At 40.0% G+C, this 20495-nt stretch overlaps 1 protein-coding gene across 4 annotated transcripts in view; it reads right to left on the reverse strand.

Annotated features, from left to right (window-relative positions):
• LOC137384483 (triple functional domain protein) overlaps positions 1-20495 on the reverse strand; it is an 873575-nt gene that overhangs the window by 76263 nt on the left and 776817 nt on the right. For 3 of the 4 annotated variants that reach the window (XM_068058631.1, XM_068058625.1, XM_068058639.1), the window contains 8 exons: positions 16315-16610; positions 14042-14212; positions 12565-12660; positions 11087-11241; positions 10571-10637; positions 9778-9881; positions 1003-1072; positions 341-430 (listed from right to left, as the gene is read on the reverse strand). In XM_068058631.1, coding sequence (XP_067914732.1) covers positions 341-430; positions 1003-1072; positions 9778-9881; positions 10571-10637; positions 11087-11241; positions 12565-12660; positions 14042-14212; positions 16315-16610 — 1049 coding nt within the window. The remainder of the gene's footprint in view (positions 1-340; positions 431-1002; positions 1073-9777; positions 9882-10570; positions 10638-11086; positions 11242-12564; positions 12661-14041; positions 14213-16314; positions 16611-20495) is intronic. The other variant, XM_068058645.1, reaches the window with a different exon arrangement.

Consider the following 20495-nt stretch of genomic DNA (forward strand, 5'->3'; position numbering starts at 1 on the left):
CCACCGACTGTAATATGGGAGCGGGATGGCCGGCGCGATGAGGTATTAATTCTTTAATTTACATGCATTAACATATTTTAATTATGTTCCTGTTGCTGAGCGGCTGGGGGGTTGCCGCCACAAGGCAATATGGTGCTGGGCCTTCCCGTCGACGAGGCCCAAGGCGGGCCTCTCCCGGAGGTAATTTCCAGGATCCCCGGCACGACCCCCAATATCGGGGGCCTAGTAAAATTTGCCCCCTGAGCTTGTTTAAGTTCTAGAAATATCAAATGTCAGTATCAAAGCTCACATCTATCATATTTATTTAAAACACAGAACAAAATGTTTCTAAAATTCTCACCTCAAAATAAGTGTCAATATATTCAGACACAATGTACTCAGATTTGGGCTTGTTTTGACAGTAAACTATATACATATGCAATCTTCTCTCCTTTGTGGTTGATGAGAAAAATAGAAAAGGTTGTAAGTAATAGCATTACTGAAAAAGTACATTTTAAAAAATACCAACAAGCCCTCTTTGCTTAGCTATCCTAAGTTGAGGATATATTTTCAATTTGCATTGCATGTTGTCATTCAGGCTTTTAAAAAATTTCTCAGGAAATCCGGCTGGCTGGCGTTACTACACAAGTTTTCACCCAATATGTTTACTTGCTACATATTTCAGTGTGTGAGAAACACTTACAAGAAGGATGCTACAATCATGCCTTATTAAAGGAAAATTAATATATCATAGGATGTCAACAGTACATTGAACATATGGCTTGTTAGTATTAAGTTCCTTTCCTGTAACAATGGCCTGATATTGTGGCATCAATCACACTGAAGTAAACTCTGCTTGTATGAATGTCAAAGCTATCTGAATTTGGAATGTTTATTGAAGGCTGAAATCATTTTTCTGCAGTTACTATAGCAATATCCAATTTCTGCATTTTAACTATTCCTTAAAAATGGAAGGATGGAAAGGAAGAAAAATATTTTATTTTTGCAGAAAACGCAACTTACATGTTTGACAAAGAGGGAAGCTAATTTATCAGGATCTTCAAGGCACTTCTCTAGCTCGCCGAGAAAGAAGCTAAAAATCAAAAAAAGAAATAAAAATCAATTACACAATAGGGCAGATGTTGCTGTCAAAATAACGGTGAGTTGATCTCCCTTATTTAAGCACAAAATGGTACAGGAACTTCAGGAGCAGGTTAAATGGCAAGATCAAAAAGTTGCTGTCCGAGTTGTTGTAACCGCTCTGCTGTTAGCTTTGCGAAAATTAATTTTGCTCTCTGCCTTACCACTGAATTGCACTGAATGTTTGCATGGTGGATACAAACTAAACTCACCACAGTAAGTGAATACTTGTTATTTGAAACACCTGCACCTGCAAGTTTCCCTCCAAGTCACACACCATTCTGACTTGGATCTGTATCGCTGTTCATTCACAGTTGCTGGGTCAAAAGCCTGGAATTCCCTTCCTAATGGCAGTGTGGGTGCACCTACACCAAATGGTCTTTAGTGGTTCAAGAAGGAAGCTCACCTTCTCAAGGGCAAGGGATGGGCAACAAATGCTGGTCTTGCCAGTGACACTCACATCCCATGAATGAATTTTTAAAAAAATGCTTTTATGACGTGATAATTGTTAATTACTACCAATCAACCCTCTTGCACTGAAAATTAACTGCAAGGGAGGAGCCTCATTCCTTCAAATAGTAATTGTTATTGGAAGATTTTAAGAATGACAACTTTATTTTAAAAATATTTTCCTTGCTTTTTTTTACCGCTCTGACTTAATCCAATCTTTTTCTCCCTCTCTTTATTTTTCTTTTTGTACCCGATTTGAATTCTCCCACTCTATTGACAGAGAGATCTGGGCGTACAGGTCCACAGGTCACTGAAAGTGGCAATGCAGGTGGATGAGGTAGTCAAGAAGGCATACGGCATGCTTGCCTTCATCGGTCGGGGCATAGAGTATAAAAATTGGCAAGTCATGTTGCAGCTGTACAGAACCTTAGTTAGGCCACACTTAGAATATTGCGTGCAATTCTGGTTGCCACACTACCAGAAGGACGTGGAGGCTTTGGAGAGGGTACAGAGGAGGTTTACCAGGATGTTGCCTGGTCTGGAGGGCATTAGCTATGAGGAGAGGTTGGAAAAACTCGGATTGTTTTCACTGGAACGACGGAGGTGGAGGGGCGATATGATAGAGGTTTACAAAGTTATAAGCGGCATGGACAGAGTGGATAGTCAGAAGCTTTTTCCCAGGGTGGAAGAGTCAGTTACTAGGGGGCATAGTGGGCGGCACAGTGGCGCAGTGGTTAGCACCGCAGCCTCACAGCTCCAACGACCCGGGTTCAATTCTGGGTACTGCCTGTGCGGAGTTTGCAAGTTCTCCCTGTGTCTGCGTGGGTTTTCGCCAGGTACTCCGGTTTCCTCCCACCACCAAAGACTTGCAGGTTGATAGGTAAATTGGACATTATAAATTGCCCCTAGTATAGGTAGGTGGTATGGGAATATCGGGACAGGTGGGGATATGGTAGGAATATGGGATTAGTGTAGGATTAGTATAAATGGGTGGTTGATGGTCGGCACAGACTCGGTAGGCCAAAGGGCCTGTTTCAGTGCTGTATCTCTAAATAAAATAAATAGGTTTAAGGAGCGAGGGGCAAAGTTTAGAGGGGATGTGCGAGGCAAGTTTTTTTACACAGAGGGTGGTGAGTGCCTGGAACATGCTGCCAGGGGAGGTGGTGGAAGCAGATACGATAGCGACGTTTAAGAGACATCTTGACAAATATATGAATAGGAAGGGAATAGAGGGATATGGGCCCTGGAAGTGCAGAAGGTGTTAGTTTCAGCAGGCATCAAGCTTGGAGGGCCGAATGACCTGTTCCAGTGCTGTACTGTTCTTTGTTCATTCTAATTTAGACTTCCTTCTTTGTCCTTCCACTGTTTATTTCCCAATCCTTCATTCTGATTGGTTAAGTTGCTCACCCTGTTCACTCAGGTCGCAAATCCCTGTTTTCCTCACTACACTGTTATCAGCTCCCACTTTCAGTAACTTATTAGGTAAAAATGTTTTGAACTGAAGTATGCAAATCGAACTAACGGAAGATGCCATTAGATGCCCTGTCACATCAAATTTGACCCAATATGCATACTTTGCCAATACATGCGGGTGGAATTTGCTTTTAATAGCGATTATTTTGCACTTGAAATATCGCCCTGTTGTCAAATAATTTTGTTTTCCTAGTAGAGATCAATTTTTTCCAACATATAAATAAACCACTTGTTTATGGCCTCCACTAGTCATCCTGTTTATTATCAATCACAGAGGTTAGCATTAAGAGTAAAAAAAAATAAGGCTTAGAACATAAAAAACACGGATCAATAAAAGGCAATTGGGCCATCAGAGAATTTTCTTCCCCACGTCCAGCAGTACATTAACCAATTTGTGCCACTAAGCATCTGATTGTCTCAGCCAACACTTCTATTCCTATCGATACCACTTCTACCACTAAATAATCATTTATCTTACTCCTTTTTAAAGGAAGATAGAATGGCTGGGTAAAACCTTGTAATCTTTACCCTCATGTGAGCTTTGTTAAGTTTGAACCTACACCCCAAGCTCTGTGCTCAAAGTCCATGTCCAATAGCCAAATTATGTTACCAGTTCTGCCTCCTAACATGATCATATTCCTGTCTCCCTTGAATCTACTGAAACCAAGTTCAGCTTTTTGTAGCTCTCTACAGAACCTGGGATCATCCTTGTCACTTTTCTCTGAACAATCTCCAATGCATTAAGTGATTTGTACAAAGTTAAAATAACTTGAAGAGCTCTGCACACAAAAAAAAAGTTAAGTATTTGGTAAAAACAATTCAGTTGAAGTTTAATGGGCTAAATAAAACCCTATTAATACAAAGCTTTAACATGTAATAAAAGGTGATTTTAGGCTGACAACAGGCAGAACCTTGTAGGATTTATTTTATGGTTTTCAAATGCCTCAGATCTGTCACGACACATTTCCCTCGAATAAGAAACAACATTATCATGTAAAAATCAGTGTAACATCAAAATACATTAAAAAGTACCTGCTTCAAGTCAGATATAATTATAGTTAGCGTCTCTATTATAGTGAAAAAAAAAGAAAAGACTTGATTTTATATAGTGCCTTTCATGATCTCAGTTGTCCCATAATACTTTACAGCCAATGATGTACTGTTGAAGTGTAGTCACTGTTGCAATGTAGGAAATGCAATAGCCAATTTGCACAAAGCAAGCTGCCACAAACAACAATATAATGAACAGATAATCTGTTTTAGTGATACTGATCGAGGGATAAATATTGACCAGGTCCCCTGCTCTTCTTTGAAATGGTGTCATCGGATCTTTTACGCCGACCTGAAAAAGCAGCTTAACGTCTCATCTGAAAGATGACAACTCTGACAGTGCAGCACTCCCTCAGTACTGCTCTGGAGTGAGTCTCATGAATTACAGTGCTGTAAAAAATTTAATCCGCTCTAATAAGACAAATTTGATGAAGAGTGAAAATGTTTAAATACCAATAATCTTGCGGATACAACAGTGGGGTTAAAAAGCTATTGTCGGGGGCCACTATTTTCAAAACTTTTATAAATTGAATATTTTCCTACCTTTAATATTTTAACAGTTTTAAATAAAACTTGCAACACCCATGCCTGCTCTGATGGTTTGTGGGATAAATGCGCTGTTAAGTGTGGTACTGAGACATTCAGACCAGAAATGTTCTAGATCTAATGCTATTACCTGAGGTTAAGGCATCATAAAAATGGCTTTTCATCTTCAACTGTCAGGTTAGGAAATAATGCCTGCTTAAACATGTGTTACTCAGCACAATTTTTTTATGCCAAGAGAAAGCTTACATGTTGATGTAAGATATGACCACAGCGCATGTGGAATGAGCTTTAATTCTACTTGTTGCTCCTGATTCCAATGAAACAAAGAGAATTTTTATTTTACAATCCAATTTGCCTCTGTGTATTCATTGGTTCACTGAAACTAAATGAAATGAACAACTGCTTAGATTCATAGTAACTCTTAACTAGTCTGTATGAACCATGAAGTATACATTCTTTCAGTGCAAAAAACATTGGGTAAATGGTAAAACTTCAGTACCTAATCCTAAAATAAATGAAACTCAGATACAATCTCAGGCAAGATTGGTAGATGCTGTTTTAAGACATATTATAATGCCGATCATGTCAAAGTGGGTCTCTGAGCAGAGCATAAATTTTATTAACCCTCTGATTTGACATAAGAACAGATTTGAAATAAAGAATTTTAGGTTACAAACATACATAACATAAGTTTATCATATGTATTTTGATGTTAAGGTGGCTTCCATGAACACCAGTCAAATTTCCCAATGGTGGTAACAGGCTGAAACAGTTACCACATGAACACTCAATAATCTGTCTAATTGGCATTCAGTAAGAGCTGAAAGTGAATTATAATAGTCACATCGTCACAACATATTTGCCCAGATCTTATGTTAAGAATAATGGTGAGGCTATCAGCACACACCATTATTGGTGAGTAAATCAGACAGCAACTTCGAGCACCCACATACGCACAGTTAAATGCCGAAATCAGGAAGTTGCTGTATAATTTGTCCTGCTCTTCCACAAACCTCGCTACACCAGTACCTTGCCGACTCAGTATTAAAACACATGAAGGGCATGAAGTTACCCACTAGGTATCCACTAAACATGCCAGAAAAGTTAGGGTTTGTCCATTCAAGTGTAAGTGAATTTTGAATGGCATGGTAAGTCTAATTACTTCCAAACATCTCACTGTCACTGAAAATTTATGTTACAAGGTGAAGTCTCGTTCCTTCAGATTTTAATCATTGGAGATTTAAAAAAAGTTAAAATAAAAACTTCTTTTAAAATAATTCTTTGCCTCTTTTATAACTCTTAGTTAATCCTATCTTTCTCTCGATTTTGCTTTCTGTGCATGATTTTACATTGAATGAAATATTCTAATTTAAACTTCTTGGTTTAGGTTTTGCATGTTTCAGTAAGGATTCTTTAATCTAATCTGACTGGTTGAAGAACCACAGTGTCGCTTGCCCTGTTCACACAGGTCCCAGATACCCAGTAACAGGCGCCATGATGAAAAGTTCTTTGATTAACGTAAGTTGCCAAAATAAGCCAACTAAAAATGTGTGGGTAGCTGTAAGCATCATGAATTGCAACTGTTGTTTGTTTGTTGCCGACTACAAAATCTGGGTCAATGAATTTTTGTTGCACTTTTGACACCAATGTACATTTTCTTTCCCCTGTAGCATTATAACATATTAAGATAGAAGCTTTTGGAGATTCTAATGTATACACCACTGAATGAAGGAAATCTTTTTTGGTTAAGCAACAGTTTTGTTGCTAGTCCAACGAGAAACGAGGCACTGCTAAACTTGGTTCATGGGAATGAGGTGGGCCAAGTGGATCAAGGACAGCATTTAGGGGATAGTGATCATTGTATCATAAGTTTTAGGCTGACTATGGAAAAGCAGTCTAGGGTAAGAATAATTAACTGGGGGAAGGCCAACTTCAATAGGGTAAGAATGGAGCTGGGGTGAACAAACTGGCGTCAAAAGCTGGCAGGAAAATCAGCAGATGAACAATGGGCTACCTTCAAAGAAGAGATAGTTCGGGCACAGCCAAGGTATGTTCCCTCGAAGGGGAAAAGTAGAGCAAACAAATCCAGACCTCCCTGGATGACAAAAGAGGTAGAGATTAAGATAAAGAAGAAAAAGTGTGCTTATGACAGATGCCAGGTAGAAAATACTATTGAGAACCAGAGGGGAAGTGAAAAAGCAAAGAGAGAGCATGAAGAGAGACTGGCAGCTAGCATTAAAGGAAATCCCAAAGTTTTCTACAGGTATATAAATAGTAAAAGGGTGGTAAATGGAGGATTGGGGCCAATTAGGGACCAGAAAGGGGATTTACACATGGAGGCAGAGAGCATAGCTGAGGTATTAAATGAATATTTTGCATCTGTCTTTACTGAGGAAGATGATGCAATCCAGGCAATATTGAAAGAGGAGGCAAGTCGTCTTACTAGAGGGCTTTAAAATTGCTAAAGAGGAAATATTAGGTAGGCTGTCTGTACTTAAAGTGGATAAAACACCAGGACCAGATGAGACGCATCCAAGGATACTGAGGGAAACGAGGGAGGAAATCGCAGAGGTGCTGGCCATAACTTTTCAGTCTTCCTTAGACTTGGGGGTGGTGCCAGTGGACTAGAGAATTGCAAAAGTTACACCCTTGTTCAAAAAAGAGTGCAAAGATAAGCCCAGCAACTACAGGCCAGTCAGTTTAACTTCGGTGGTCGGAAAACTTGTAGAAAAAATAATTCGGAACAAAATCAATAGTCACATGGACAAATGCGAGTTAATTAAGGAAAGCCAGCATGGATTTCTTAAGGGAAAATCATGTTTAACAAACTTGGAGTTTTTTGAGGAGGTAACAGAGAGGGTTGATGACGGCAATGCTGTTGATGTGGTGTACATGGACTTTCATTTGATATAGTGCCACACAACAGACTTGTGAGCAAACTTGTAACTCAACATGGATACGAAATTGGCTGAGTGACAGGAAACAAAGAGTAGTGCTTATCAGATGTTTTTCAGGCTGGAGGAAGGTTTGTAGTGGAGTTCCCCAGGGATCAGTGTTGGGACCCTTGCTTTTCCTGATATCTATTAATGACCTAGACCTTGGTGTACAGGGCACAATTTTAAAGTTTGCAGATGATACGAAACTTGGAAAGCATTGTGAACTGTGAGGATAGTGTAGAACTTCAAAAGGACAGAGACAGGTTAGTGGCAGATGAAGTTCAACGCAGAGAAATGTGAAATGATTCATTTTGGTAGGAAGAACATGGAGAGACAATATAGAATAAAGGGTACAATTCTAAAGGGTTTGCACAAGCAGAGGGACCTGGATGTGTATGTACAAGTGTCACTGAAGGTGGCAGGGCAGGTTGAGAGAGTGGTCAATAAAGCATAGTGTCCTGGGCTTTATTAATAGGGGCGTAGAGTACAAGAGCAAGGAAGTTATGTTGAACTTGTGTAAGACACTAGTTTGGCCTCAGCTGGAGTTTTGCGTCCAGTTTTGGGGTTGCACTTTAGGAAAAATGTGATGGCATTGGAGAGAGTACAGAAAAGATTCACGGGAATGGTTCCAGGGATGAGGAATTTCAGTTATGAAGATAGACTGGAGAAGTTAGGACTGTTTTCCTTGGAGAAGAGAAGGCTGAGAGGTGATTTGATGGAGGTATTCAAAATCATGAGGGGTCTGGACAGAGTAGATGGAGAGAAACTGTTCCCACTCGTGAAAGGACCGAGAACGAGAGGGCACAGATTTCAAGTATTTGGTAAGAGAAGAAAAAGTGACATGAGGAAAAACGTTTTCATGCAGCAAGTGGTTAAGGGCTGGAATGCATTGCTTGAGAGTGTGGTGGAGGCAGGTTCAGTTGAAGAATTCAAAAGGAAATTAGACAGTTATATGAAAAGGAAGAATGTGTAGGGTTACGGGGAGAAGGCAGGGGAATGGAACTGAGGGATTGCTCTTTCGGAGAGCCAGTGCAGACATGATGGGCAAATGGCCTCCTTCTGCATTGTAATGATGCTGTAATTCTGTGAACTTGGTTGGCCTGACTCCTACAACTAACTACCAGAAATCTTTCATTCTTAAAGAAGGATTTTGTGATAGAGTGATTGAGGAAAGACTAATTCCTCGGTGAAAGCAGTAATAAGAGATCATCAATTTAAAATTGCCACAAATAGAGTCATGAGAAAGCTTACAAGAAATGTCCTTACACAGAGAATTGTTGGAGTGTGGAATGCTTCACCACAGGGAAGTAAGGCAGAGACAATGGAAATGTGGATAAGTATTTGAAACAGAAGATGATGCAGGGCTACAGGGAGAGAGTGTGGCACAGTGCAATTAGTTTTGGATTATTTCAGCATAGAGCTTGCAAAGACACAGTAGGCCAAATTGTATACTTCTGTGCTGTAAACTGCCACAAGATCTATTTCTGGACAACTTTACCACTTGAAGATTTAAGACTCATGATGGAATGTTATTTTTTTATGGGTGAACCTTGCCTTAAGGACATCCACTGTGACACTCAGTGCCATGTGACATGATTGAGTGGTCAAGGCTGTGACATTTTGCTGACATCAGTTGTCATGACATTGAAGGTTGCGTAGTCATCCTATGAAATGAGGTCTCACTTGTCTATAGGTGGTCTGATGTAATCCTCCAATATCAGACTTGTCAAGTAGTATTAGTGGAGGAGAAAGCAGGAAGGTCTACTTCCTTTCTGGATCCTGACTGGATCCTTGTTTGAATTTGAATGTAATGCTCCCTCTGGCGTAAAAGGATCTATCCATGCACTGGAAAGCAGGAGTTTAGCCATACATGAAGTGGTCCAAACCTTTCCACAGCTTCCCAATGTACCTTGAATTGGCTGCTAAACAGACTTTTCTTCAGTGAGATAAGAATTGTTAAACGTTTGAAGTGCTGAATAACAAAATTTGATGTCTTAGTACAGTAGTAACTGCTAATATTAGATCTGAATAGGGATATTGTACTATACATAGTTAACAAAGTTAACAAAAAGTCCTGCACTGGCTGGCTTGAGCCATGATCTGATCTAGAAATGCTTAATGCAGATTCTTAGTAGAGTTAATAAAGAATATTTTCCCTCACTTTGATAAGGACAAAGAAATGAAAATAAATAAATTTACATACTCTCTGTGCCAGTCGTAGATCTGATGTATGTTACCAAACACAATCTTATCCTTTCCCTTCATGTCATCAGGGACACCATCTTCTTTCATCACGGTTATGTAGCCCTGAAGAGAGAAACCGTTGCCTGAATTAACACTCTTTGTTCTATTAAACTTCTGCCTTGAGAAGATGTAAACTTGTGCATTTAACTGTCACGGAAAACAGTAGAACCATAGAAAGTTACAGCACAAGAGGCCATTCAGCCCATCGTGTCTGCGCCGGTTGGAAAAAAACTAGCCGCCCATTCTAATCCCACCTTCCAGTAATAGCATTCACAACTGCATTAGTGTACAAGCGATAAATTGAATTAGTGATCTGCCACTTCTGGTCTTACACTGATGGTGACAATACGTTTTTGGCACTCTTTATGCAGTGGCATGAGGACGAAGCACACTAACATGCTGCATACGACTGGATTGAAGGCAGCCGGCAATCTATTTTCTATTGATTAAAAAAAGATAAGTGAGGTTGCACCAGCTGCATTTATACTACTGCCAGTGTGAAACAAAGCCTCTGGCAGGTAGTTTCATTAAAACTGATACATGCCAACTTGATCTTGAATATATCAGTAGTGCTGTGCTGCATGTTTGCCACCTGGATAGTTCAAAATTCTCACCACGGAGCTCATGCCAGATATGTTATATAACTGCACCATCTGTTGCTCTTAAAATATGGACATCACGATTCTTTCGTTATAAAGTACGGAATAAATGGATATAACTAGTAATTTCTTATGAATTATACATATATTCACCTCTACCACGCATCCCAGATCCCGTACATAATCGCGCTCAGTTTCCACCAACTCCTGTAAGACATAGCTAGAAGAAAAGACCAAGATTATAAGACGATGCAATCATAAAAATCAGCTATATATAACGCTATCTCACATCAAAAAAATCTATCTACTTCATAAAAATAGATACTGTCATCACCAGAAGCATCTAAATATAGTTTAAAAAGATAATATTTAATGAAGTTATATGTGGATGGCATTTAAATACTTTTAAACCCACCTAACGACATTAAATAGCAGCTATAAAAATGAAAATAAATTAAAAAGAAATAATTCCATTCTACCATAAATGCTCACTGCAATCTCCAAATGTAGCCCTTATTACAACTCATAGCTTGTCTAATAACTGCATTTATGTCTCAATCTACAATTGAACACACTGAAAATTGCCAAATCCTCACTGATTGGCTTATGGTCTGAAACGAGTTTCCCAAATCAAGATCAATGAAAAATGCTTTGTTGCAGATGACTTACTGGCGCCTTTTTAAGGAACTAGATTTCCTTTCTTCCATTTCATCAATGGGAGAGGAGGAGGAAGTACATAGCAGGGAGTTATCAGATGGGTTGAAAGATGGACTGCTGCTGTCTGCCTGATCCACAGAGAGGGACGTTGGACGATCCTCCAGTGCCTGCAATTTTTTGGGGTGGGTGGAGGGGAAAAGATATTGAATATTTTTAATAGCTGTAATATAAGTAAAAATAATTAAAGAAAAAAATTGAAATAGCTTAATGCCAAAAGTGCTTTAGATTGCTGTCACCATATTTACCAGGTTACATTTTGAAAATATAATTCTTTGGGATGTGGGCATGACTAGCAAGGATGCGTTTATTGCCCACCTCCAATTGCACTAAAGATGATGGTGCCGGGCCTTCTGTAGCAATCTGTGTGGTGAAGGATTCCCGCAATACTATTATCTAGGCAATTCCAGCATGTTGATCGAGCAACAATTAATCATTTTGTACTGGATAGATATCACACTGGCTGCCCTTTTATGTCTGAGACCTGAGTTTGAATCCAATCCTGATTAGCAAGAAAGTCACCTCTGCCGCATCTTGTGGACCAAGGACCACAGTACTAAAGTGCTTATAATTTGGTAGAAATTGGTTAAAACTGGCAATCACACTTAGAATAGCCATGAGGATAATTAATATGGAAAATACATGATGCTATACAGGGGATGCTCTTCTGAAGTTGGAGTTAAGGCATGTTTTTGGAGCAGAATTGTAGGAGATTTACGTTGCAGCTGGCCATGCTGAATCAGACACAAAAGCAAACTACTGTGGATGCTGGAAATCTGAAGCAAAAACAGAAAGTGCTGGAAATACTCAGCAGGTCAGGCAGCATCTGTGGAGAGAAAAACAGAGTTACTGTTTCACTTCGGTGTGACCTTTCATTAGAACTGGCAAAAGTTAGAAATGAAACCTTTTTTTTTTTATTACATCTCTCCTACACTCCACCTTATCACAAACCTTCCCTTTTGATCATCTTCCCACCCACCCCCCCCTTTCACTTGCTCAAAATCTATTACCTTTCTAACTTTTGCCAGTTCTGATGAAAGGTCACACAGACCTGAAACATTAACTCTGTTTTTCTCGCCAAAGATGCTGCCCGACCTGCTGAGTTTTTTCAGCATTTTCTGTTTTTGCTGATGCTGAATCAGACAATGGGTTTAATACTACAGTGGGTGCTAATCATTGAAAAATGCTCCATTTGCTGGCATGGAGATCTTCAATGTAAGGAACGCAAAAAATACCCCCATAAATATAAATACAAAAGAGAAAAATTTGGACAGTATATCATTAATTCTCAACTTTTTTGGAGGACTTATATGAAGAAATGACATATACACTGAGAACTTAGCATTCAAAAGCAATACTGAGTGTTAAAAACAATGGATTTGGGAGAACCTGATTGAGTTTTATCTGTGACAATAAATGGTAATATCTCTTACCATTTTACTTTTCACAAGTTCTTCAATAGCACTAACAAGCTCTGCTGCGCTGGGTGTCTCTGAACTTGTGGGGCGCACTGATAAACGAGAGGATGTCTGAGAAAGAAGATATAGAGAATGTTGATAGACAGAATAATGTGACTTTTGAAAACTCCTGTGTTGATAGTAGCTAAAGAAAAAATAAAAAGAGCATTACAAAAATACTGTATAAAATCGTTTATGAAGGGTATCCAGGCATTTCGAGTAAACAATTGCTGAGTTTTACTTTTTTTTTTAAAGGGGACAAGGCTCACCATTTCTGAGGCATCCTCAAAGTATATTCGGATGTATGGATTTGTTTCCAGACCAGGACTGCAGGAATTTAGGAGATCTCTGGCCTCAAAAGCAATCTGACGTCAACTTATGTCTAGTTGTATGGAATTGCATGTAGCTGGTAGAATATTGTGGGAACCAACAGTAAGGTTTTCTGGGTAGGGACATTTAGCCAATCAGAGTAAAGTACAAGTACATGGCCTTTATGTGCTTCATGTACCATTAAGTGCACAACAGACTGGATTTCCACATAATGACTTTTAATAGAAAACGAAAGGTATTTGCGACACAGGAGGTTCATTAAACACAACAAACAACTTCCAACATACTGTTTTTTAAATAAAAGATTGACATGGTTAAGTTGAACCTTGCAACAAAGCAAGCTTCACACAAATGTTGGCCAATATGGTATAGAAACAACAAAATCAATTAAAGAACAAATGGGCCAAGACTGGGGAAACATAATGATTTAAATAGAAAGATAAGGAAACTGAGAAAATACAGAGACAGAACATAAATCAACATAATGCTGTGATGAGTACATTTAAAAAAAAGAGAAAACAAAGCAATTAGTTATAGCATATAAGTTATCTTTCCACATAATGAACAGACTTCACGTGATACACCATTACATATTAATTATTCTTCAGTAACCACAAATTTCTGTGAAGCTCTAAATAGACTGCAGGATAATTAGTTAGGGAATGTCTAGCAATGTTAGTCAAAACCACTGATGCAAACTTCAGTTTTAAATACAATGAAAATAATTTACCTTTCATTGTATAACATCAATCTTAACACCTAGTATTCACCATTTATGCACGCATTGTATGCCTGGGCAGCAATTTGACAATTATGTTACTGAAGAGAAATTTGTTCTGATGCAGTAAGATTTCCATTATTTGTTTACATAGGTAAAAAAAGCATTCAAAATGATTTTTCTATTTTTTCTAAAAATTTGTTGTTAATAATCAATACATAGAAATTTAATTTTACTACTTTAAATTTTATAAGAATTAAACATTAAGAAGGAAATTTTTAAAATCAAATATTTAAATTAGAAACTTGGATTTTTGAAAGAAATGTCCAACAGACATTACTTCAGAAATGTTACAATTTGCCTTTTGTTGTTTAAATATGTAGGGATGTGATGACGATGTCTTACCTTATCATCCTGCGAGTCAGGCTGGAGAAGACTGTGTTGCTGAATTGCCATTGGAGGGGGAAGAGGCACTGCATCTGCCCCCTCTTCACCTTCCTCTTCCCCACAGCTCTGCATCCCTGAAGAAGAGGATTTTGACAGTGTTCCACTGCTGAGTCCTTCATTGCGCCCCCTCTGTGGGAAAAAAAATCGAAGCAAATAAAATCATGGGTCACGAATGCAAACCTAGTTAAGTGCTGCATAATGAGTAGTTCTGCAAAAAGACATTCAAATCACCTGTGCTTGCATTGTGTTCAGCTCTGTTCTGCAGGTGCAGGCATTTTCCAATTTTATTGGTAAGACTTGAAATGACACCACATTTATCCCATTGCTGTATTTTAAAATTAATAATTTCTGCCTATCCTTTTATGTTCTGAAGTGAATACAGATCTTTTTAGCTAATTTTGCTCCTTTAACTCTAAATTTGATGATTTTGGTAAACACATTCCCTCAGTTTAATCACCATCAGGTCGGTTTGATCCTCTGCACTTTAGACTATGGCTATGATGGCATTTCTTCCATTGCCCTTAGAGCTAACGCCAATCCAAGCTGTTTCTTATTTTTAGTCTATGTTTCCTTCTTCTTGGAAATTTTCCAAGGTTCACTCTATCCCTTAAGAAAGGTGACCCCACTAATTTCTAACTACTACTCCATTGCCCTATTTCAGAACATTATAAGGTTAGGGAATTTGTTGTTAACTTACAAATTAACATAATCTGAAAGTTCTGATCTTTGGTAAGATTTTCAGCAAGGTTGGTCTAGTGGTAATTTTGTTGTCCACACTATGCATTTCTGGAACTCTGCTCTTCAAAACTTTTAGTCACTGGACATCTCCAAATCCCTTGATAGGGTCTGGCATCATACACTTCCAAACAAGTAATCATTAGCATTCCATCAAACCTACGTTTATAACCATTTAGTTTCCTCCTAAAACTTTAGCTTGTGGCTCATCTTTCAACTTGATTTGCCATTAACTCAGGAGAATCTTGGACCTCTGTTCTTCTAGTAACATCTTCACTCATCCTTCAACACAATTAATTATTTTGCTGATAATTCCACTCGACATTAATCAACCTCCTTCAGATTGCACAAACTGATCACAGCAACTTGTTCTTCTTGCAGTAGAATGAATGAATCACTATATTGTGAACTCATCCAAGCTCTTCAACTGGACATTAAAATAACTGTTTCTTTCAATCCTTCAAATACTTGTTTTGCAACAGCGATCACCTCTTACCTTTGATGGTTCTACTGTTAGTAGTGCTTCTTTATTGACACTCTTGGTCTTTCTCCTCTGACTTCACAAGGAACACTACCATATCTTCCATTGCTGGTTACCCCCAAAGAAGCTGGGTTTCCATATCATCTGACTGACTTTTCCTTTAGCAACTTGTTTATGAATTTCAAGTCTGTTCAAGACTTAAATAGTGCCCCTGTATCTGGAAGGCTCTTTTAGTATCTTTCTTACACTCACAGATAGGATATAGGAAAACATTGTGTCTGATAGATTATACCTATTATTTTGCATGTTATCAACACTAATGGTTAGCACTACTCTGTTGTTTTGTTCTATCAAAGTTGCAAAAATGCCATCCTATTGACTCTTTCGCTTCCTGGCATCCCATGATGTTGAAATTGCGGTGCATCAGTCTTCTATTTTAACTAATTCCTTCCTAGGATTATAAAACTGCAAAACTATTAACATTACCAGTCTTTCCTCCCTTCTACAATCCTTATGTTTTTAAAATTCATACTGCATTGTAGTTCACCTCATGGAATCCTTTCAACTCCTGAACTATGGATCTTGGCCCTTCATTTTGGCTTCTCTGTTAAAAAAAAATGTTGTTCTTTAATGTCATTTTCTAATATTTTGAAAGTTATTCAACAGAGTGGGATGTTTCTGTTAGATCATCAGGGGCCATTGTTATCATTACACAAAGAAAAATCAGAAAGTCTCCTGGATTTTTCACATTTCATGCAATTTTTCATATATTTTACTAATTCTCAAAGTAAACTATGAAATATGATATATTTAGATAGCGTTAAATTATGTAATTAATGTTATAATGTTTCTGTTTAACTGCTGACCAGATGAAACCTGAATGCAAAATGTTTTATCGGTTTCAGAAAGAGCTCAATGCCTTTTTGGGCTTCTGGGTATCGAAATCAGATCTGCTTTTCTGCTTGCTTAAATTGTGCAAAGTTTCAACCAGATTTTAAAGTTCTCTGTTACTGACCTCATCCACAGTTTCTTCCTGGGGTGTAGCAGCACTCTCATCAGAGTCTTTCTGCGCCCCAGTATCGGCACTTTTCCGGACATCTCTGCTCTTTTTATGTTTGTGAGCCAGTTTCTTCACATGGCCATCTGCTTTTCCACTGCTGAGACGCCTTACAGGGCTGGTGAGCCACTTCCGTAGAGTGTTACCAGGGCGCTTTGGTCCTGGTGAGCTTTGCGTTGTACTCACAGAGTGGGGCTGAAGTGAGGTCACTGAGGCAGGGGGGCTTGCATCATTGCTGGACACGGAAAGTGAGTCTGTAGAAGAAAAACACACAATAACGATAACACTGGATACAGAAGTGATCAAGTATTAGATTTATTTTGGAAAGCCATCTTCTTCAAACAGTTTGTTGGTGAACTATAAAAAACAGTAAGCATGTAATATTCACAATGCAAACTATTTGAATTTTGCACAATTTTTTTTTTAGAATTAGAACATTACAGCGCAGTACAGGCCCTTCGGCCCTCGATGTTGCGCCAACCTGTGAAACCATCTGACCTACACTATTCCATTTTCATCCATATGTCTATCCAATGACCACTTAAATGCCCTTAAAGTTGGCGAGTCTACTACTGTTGCAGGCAGGGTGTTCCACGCCCCTACTACTCTCTGAGTAAAGAAACTACCTCTAACATCTGTCCTATATCTATCACCCCTCAACTTAAAGCTATGTCCCCTCGTGTTTGCCATCACCATCTGAGGAAAAAGACTCTCACTATCCACCCTATCTAACCCTCTGATTATCTTATATGTCTCTATTAGGTCACCTCTCCTCCTCCTTCGCTCCAACGAAAACAACCTCAAGTCCCTCAGCCTTTCCTTGTAAGACCTTCCCTCCATACCAGGCAACATCCTAGTAAATCTCCTCTGCACCCTTTCCAAAGCTTCCACATCCTTCCTATAATGCAGTGACCAGAACTGCACGCAATACTCCAGGTGCGGTCTCACCAGAGTTTTGTACGGCTGCAGCATGACCTCGTGGATCCGAAACTCGATCCCCCTACTAATAAAAGCTAACACACCATATGCCTTCTTAACAGCCCTATTAACCTGGGTGGCAACTTTCAGGGATTTATGTACCTGGACACCAAGATCTCTCTGTTCATCTACACTACCAAGAATCTTCCCATTAGCCCAGTACTCTGCATTCCTGCTACTCCTTTCAAAGTGAATCACCTCACACTTTTCCGCATTAAACTCCATTTGCCATCTCTCAGCCTATCTATGTCCCTCTGTACCCTACAACATCCTTCGGCACTATCCACAACTCCACCGACCTTAGTGTCATCCGCAAATTTACTAACCCACCCTTCTACACCCTCTTCCAGGTCATTTATAAAAATGACAAACAGCAGTGGCCCCAAAACAGATCCTTGTGGTACACCACTAGTAACTAAACTCCAGGATGAACATTTGCCATTAACCACCACCCTCTGTCTTCTTTCAGCTAGCCAATTTCTGATCCAAAGCTCTAAATCACCTTCAACTCCATACTGCCGTATTTTCTGCAATAGCCTACCGTGGGGAACCTTATCAAACGCCTTACTGAAATCCATATACACCACATCCACTGCTTTACCCTCATCCATCTGTTTGGTCACCTTCTCGAAAAACTCAATAAGGTTTGTGAGGCACGACCTACCCTTCACAAAACCGTGCTGACTATCGCTAATGAACTTTTTCTTTTCAAGATGATTATAAATCCTGTCTCTTATAACCTTTTCCAACATTTTACCCACAACCGAAGTAAGGCTCACAGGTCTATAATTACCAGGGCTGTCTCTACTCCCCTTCTTGAACAAGGGGACAACATTTGCTATCCTCCAGTCTTCCGGCACTATTCCTGTCGACAATGACGACATAAAGATCAAGGACAAAGGCTCTGCAATCTCCTCCCTGGCTTCCCAGAGAATCCTAGGATAAATCCCATCTGGCCCAGGGGACTTATCTATTTTCACACTTTCCAAAATTGCTAACACCTCCTCCTTGTGAACCTCAATCCCATCTAGCCTAGTAGTCTGAATCTCAGTATTCTCCTCGACAACACTTTCTTTCTCTACTGTAAATACTGACGAAAAATATTCATTTAACGCTTCCCCTATCTCCTCTGATTCCACACACAACTTCCCACTACTATCCTTGATTGGCCCTAATCTAACTCTAGTCATTCTTTTATTCCTGATATACCTATAGAAAGCCTTAGGGTTTTCCTTGATCCTATCCGCCAATGACTTCTAGTGTCCTCTCCTTGCTCTTCTTAGCTCTCCCTTTAGATCCTTCCTGGCTAGCTTGTCACTTTCAAGCGCCCTAACTGAGCCTTCACGTCTCATCCTAACATAAGCCTTCTTCTTCCTCTTGACAAGCGCTTCAACTTCTTTAGTAAACCACGGCTCCCTCGCTCGACAACTTCCTCCCTGCCTGACAGGTACATACTTATCGAGGACACGCAGTAGCTGCTCCTTGAATAAGCTCCACATTTCGATTGTGCCCATCCCCTGCAGTTTCCTTCCCCATCCTACGCATCCCAAATCTTGCCTAATCGCATCATAATTTCCTTTCCCCCAGCTATAATTCTTGCCCTGCGGTATATACCTGTCCCTGCCCATCGCTAAGGTAAACCTAACCGAATTGTGATCACTATCACCAAAGTGCTCACTTACATCTAAATCTAACACCTGGCCGGGTTCATTACCCAGTACCAAATCCAATGTGGCATCGCCCCTGGTTGGCCTGTCTACATACTGTGTCAGAAAACCCTCCTGCACACACTGGACAAAAACTGACCCATCTAAAGTACTCGAACTATAGTATTTCCAGTCAATATTTGGAAAGTTAAAGTCCCCCATAACAACTACCCTGTTACTCTCGCCCCTGTCGAGAATCATCTTCGCTATCCTTTCCTCTACATCTCTGGAACTATTAGGAGGTCCATAGAAGACTCCCAACAGGGTGACCTCTCCTCTCCTGTTTCTAACCTCGGCCCATACTACCTCAGTAGACGAGTCCTCAAACGTCCTTTCTGCCGCTGTAATACTCTCCTTGATTAACAATGCCACACCCCCCCACCATTTTACTTTAGATTCCCTCTGCTTCACCTCTTCCAGTGTGTCAGCAGCCACAGCTTATGTCACTCGGCATTCTTCTACAAGTATGAGTGCCATGTGACAGGCTCACTTTGCAATTTCCCCTTTCCTACAGGAAGCATCCAGGGGCGAATTTTACCAGCCCCCGACTTCGGGGGTTGTGGCGGGGGCCCTGGAAAATGCCTCCGCAGAGGCCCGCCACGGGCCTCAATGACGGAAAGGCCCTGTCCCATATTACCAGCTGTGGTGAGGCCTCGTGGCAGCCCCCCCACCACTCGGCGATGGGAGCAGGATTTAAATATTGAGATGAATGTAAATTAATGAATTAATGACCTACCTGGTGGTGGGAAGGGGTAAAGTTCATAGTTCATAAACTTTGAGGGGGGAAAGGTTAGGATCACAAGGTAAGTTTTTTGTGGGGGAGAGGGCAAATAATAAATTGTTTGTCATGGGAGTGCGGGAGAGGGGCTTGGAAACTTTTATTAAAGTTTTTACTTTAAATTTATAATGCTCTCACTTGCCGGCGCCTCCATTGTGGCGCCAGACGCATTTGCCGGGGACGGAGCACCCTCCCACTCCCACGTCATTGGTGGCGGGGGTCCGCCCCGGCCATGTAAATGAGCCGCCGCGTCTAATATCGCAACGGCTCCACGAAGCAAATTCCGCGCATGCGCCTCACCATCTTAGGAGCTTGCCGCCAAGATTGGTGGAGAGCTAGTAAAATTCAGCCCCTACTCTGCAATCAGTACTTCCCTTTGACCAGACTAGATTTGAGCGGAAACTCAACATGTTGAATGCTTAGATGGAAGCGCTAGGGTACTATAGGGGTGGAGTTGGGTTGAATGGCCTTTTTGTACCCTCGCTATTTGTGTTGTGCCATGCATTGTCGGAATAAATAGGTTAAAATTGAGGCAATTGGATCTAAATCTTTACGTATACCTTTTAGTTGAACAAAACAATTTTTGCCAGTTCATACTAGAGTATTGCATCCAGTTCTGGGCGTCATACATTAGGAAAGATGTGAAGCCATTAGAGAGAGTGCAGAAAAGATTCATG

This window comes from Heterodontus francisci, chromosome 2 (assembly GCF_036365525.1).
Source record: "Heterodontus francisci isolate sHetFra1 chromosome 2, sHetFra1.hap1, whole genome shotgun sequence".
NCBI lineage: Eukaryota > Metazoa > Chordata > Chondrichthyes > Heterodontiformes > Heterodontidae > Heterodontus > Heterodontus francisci.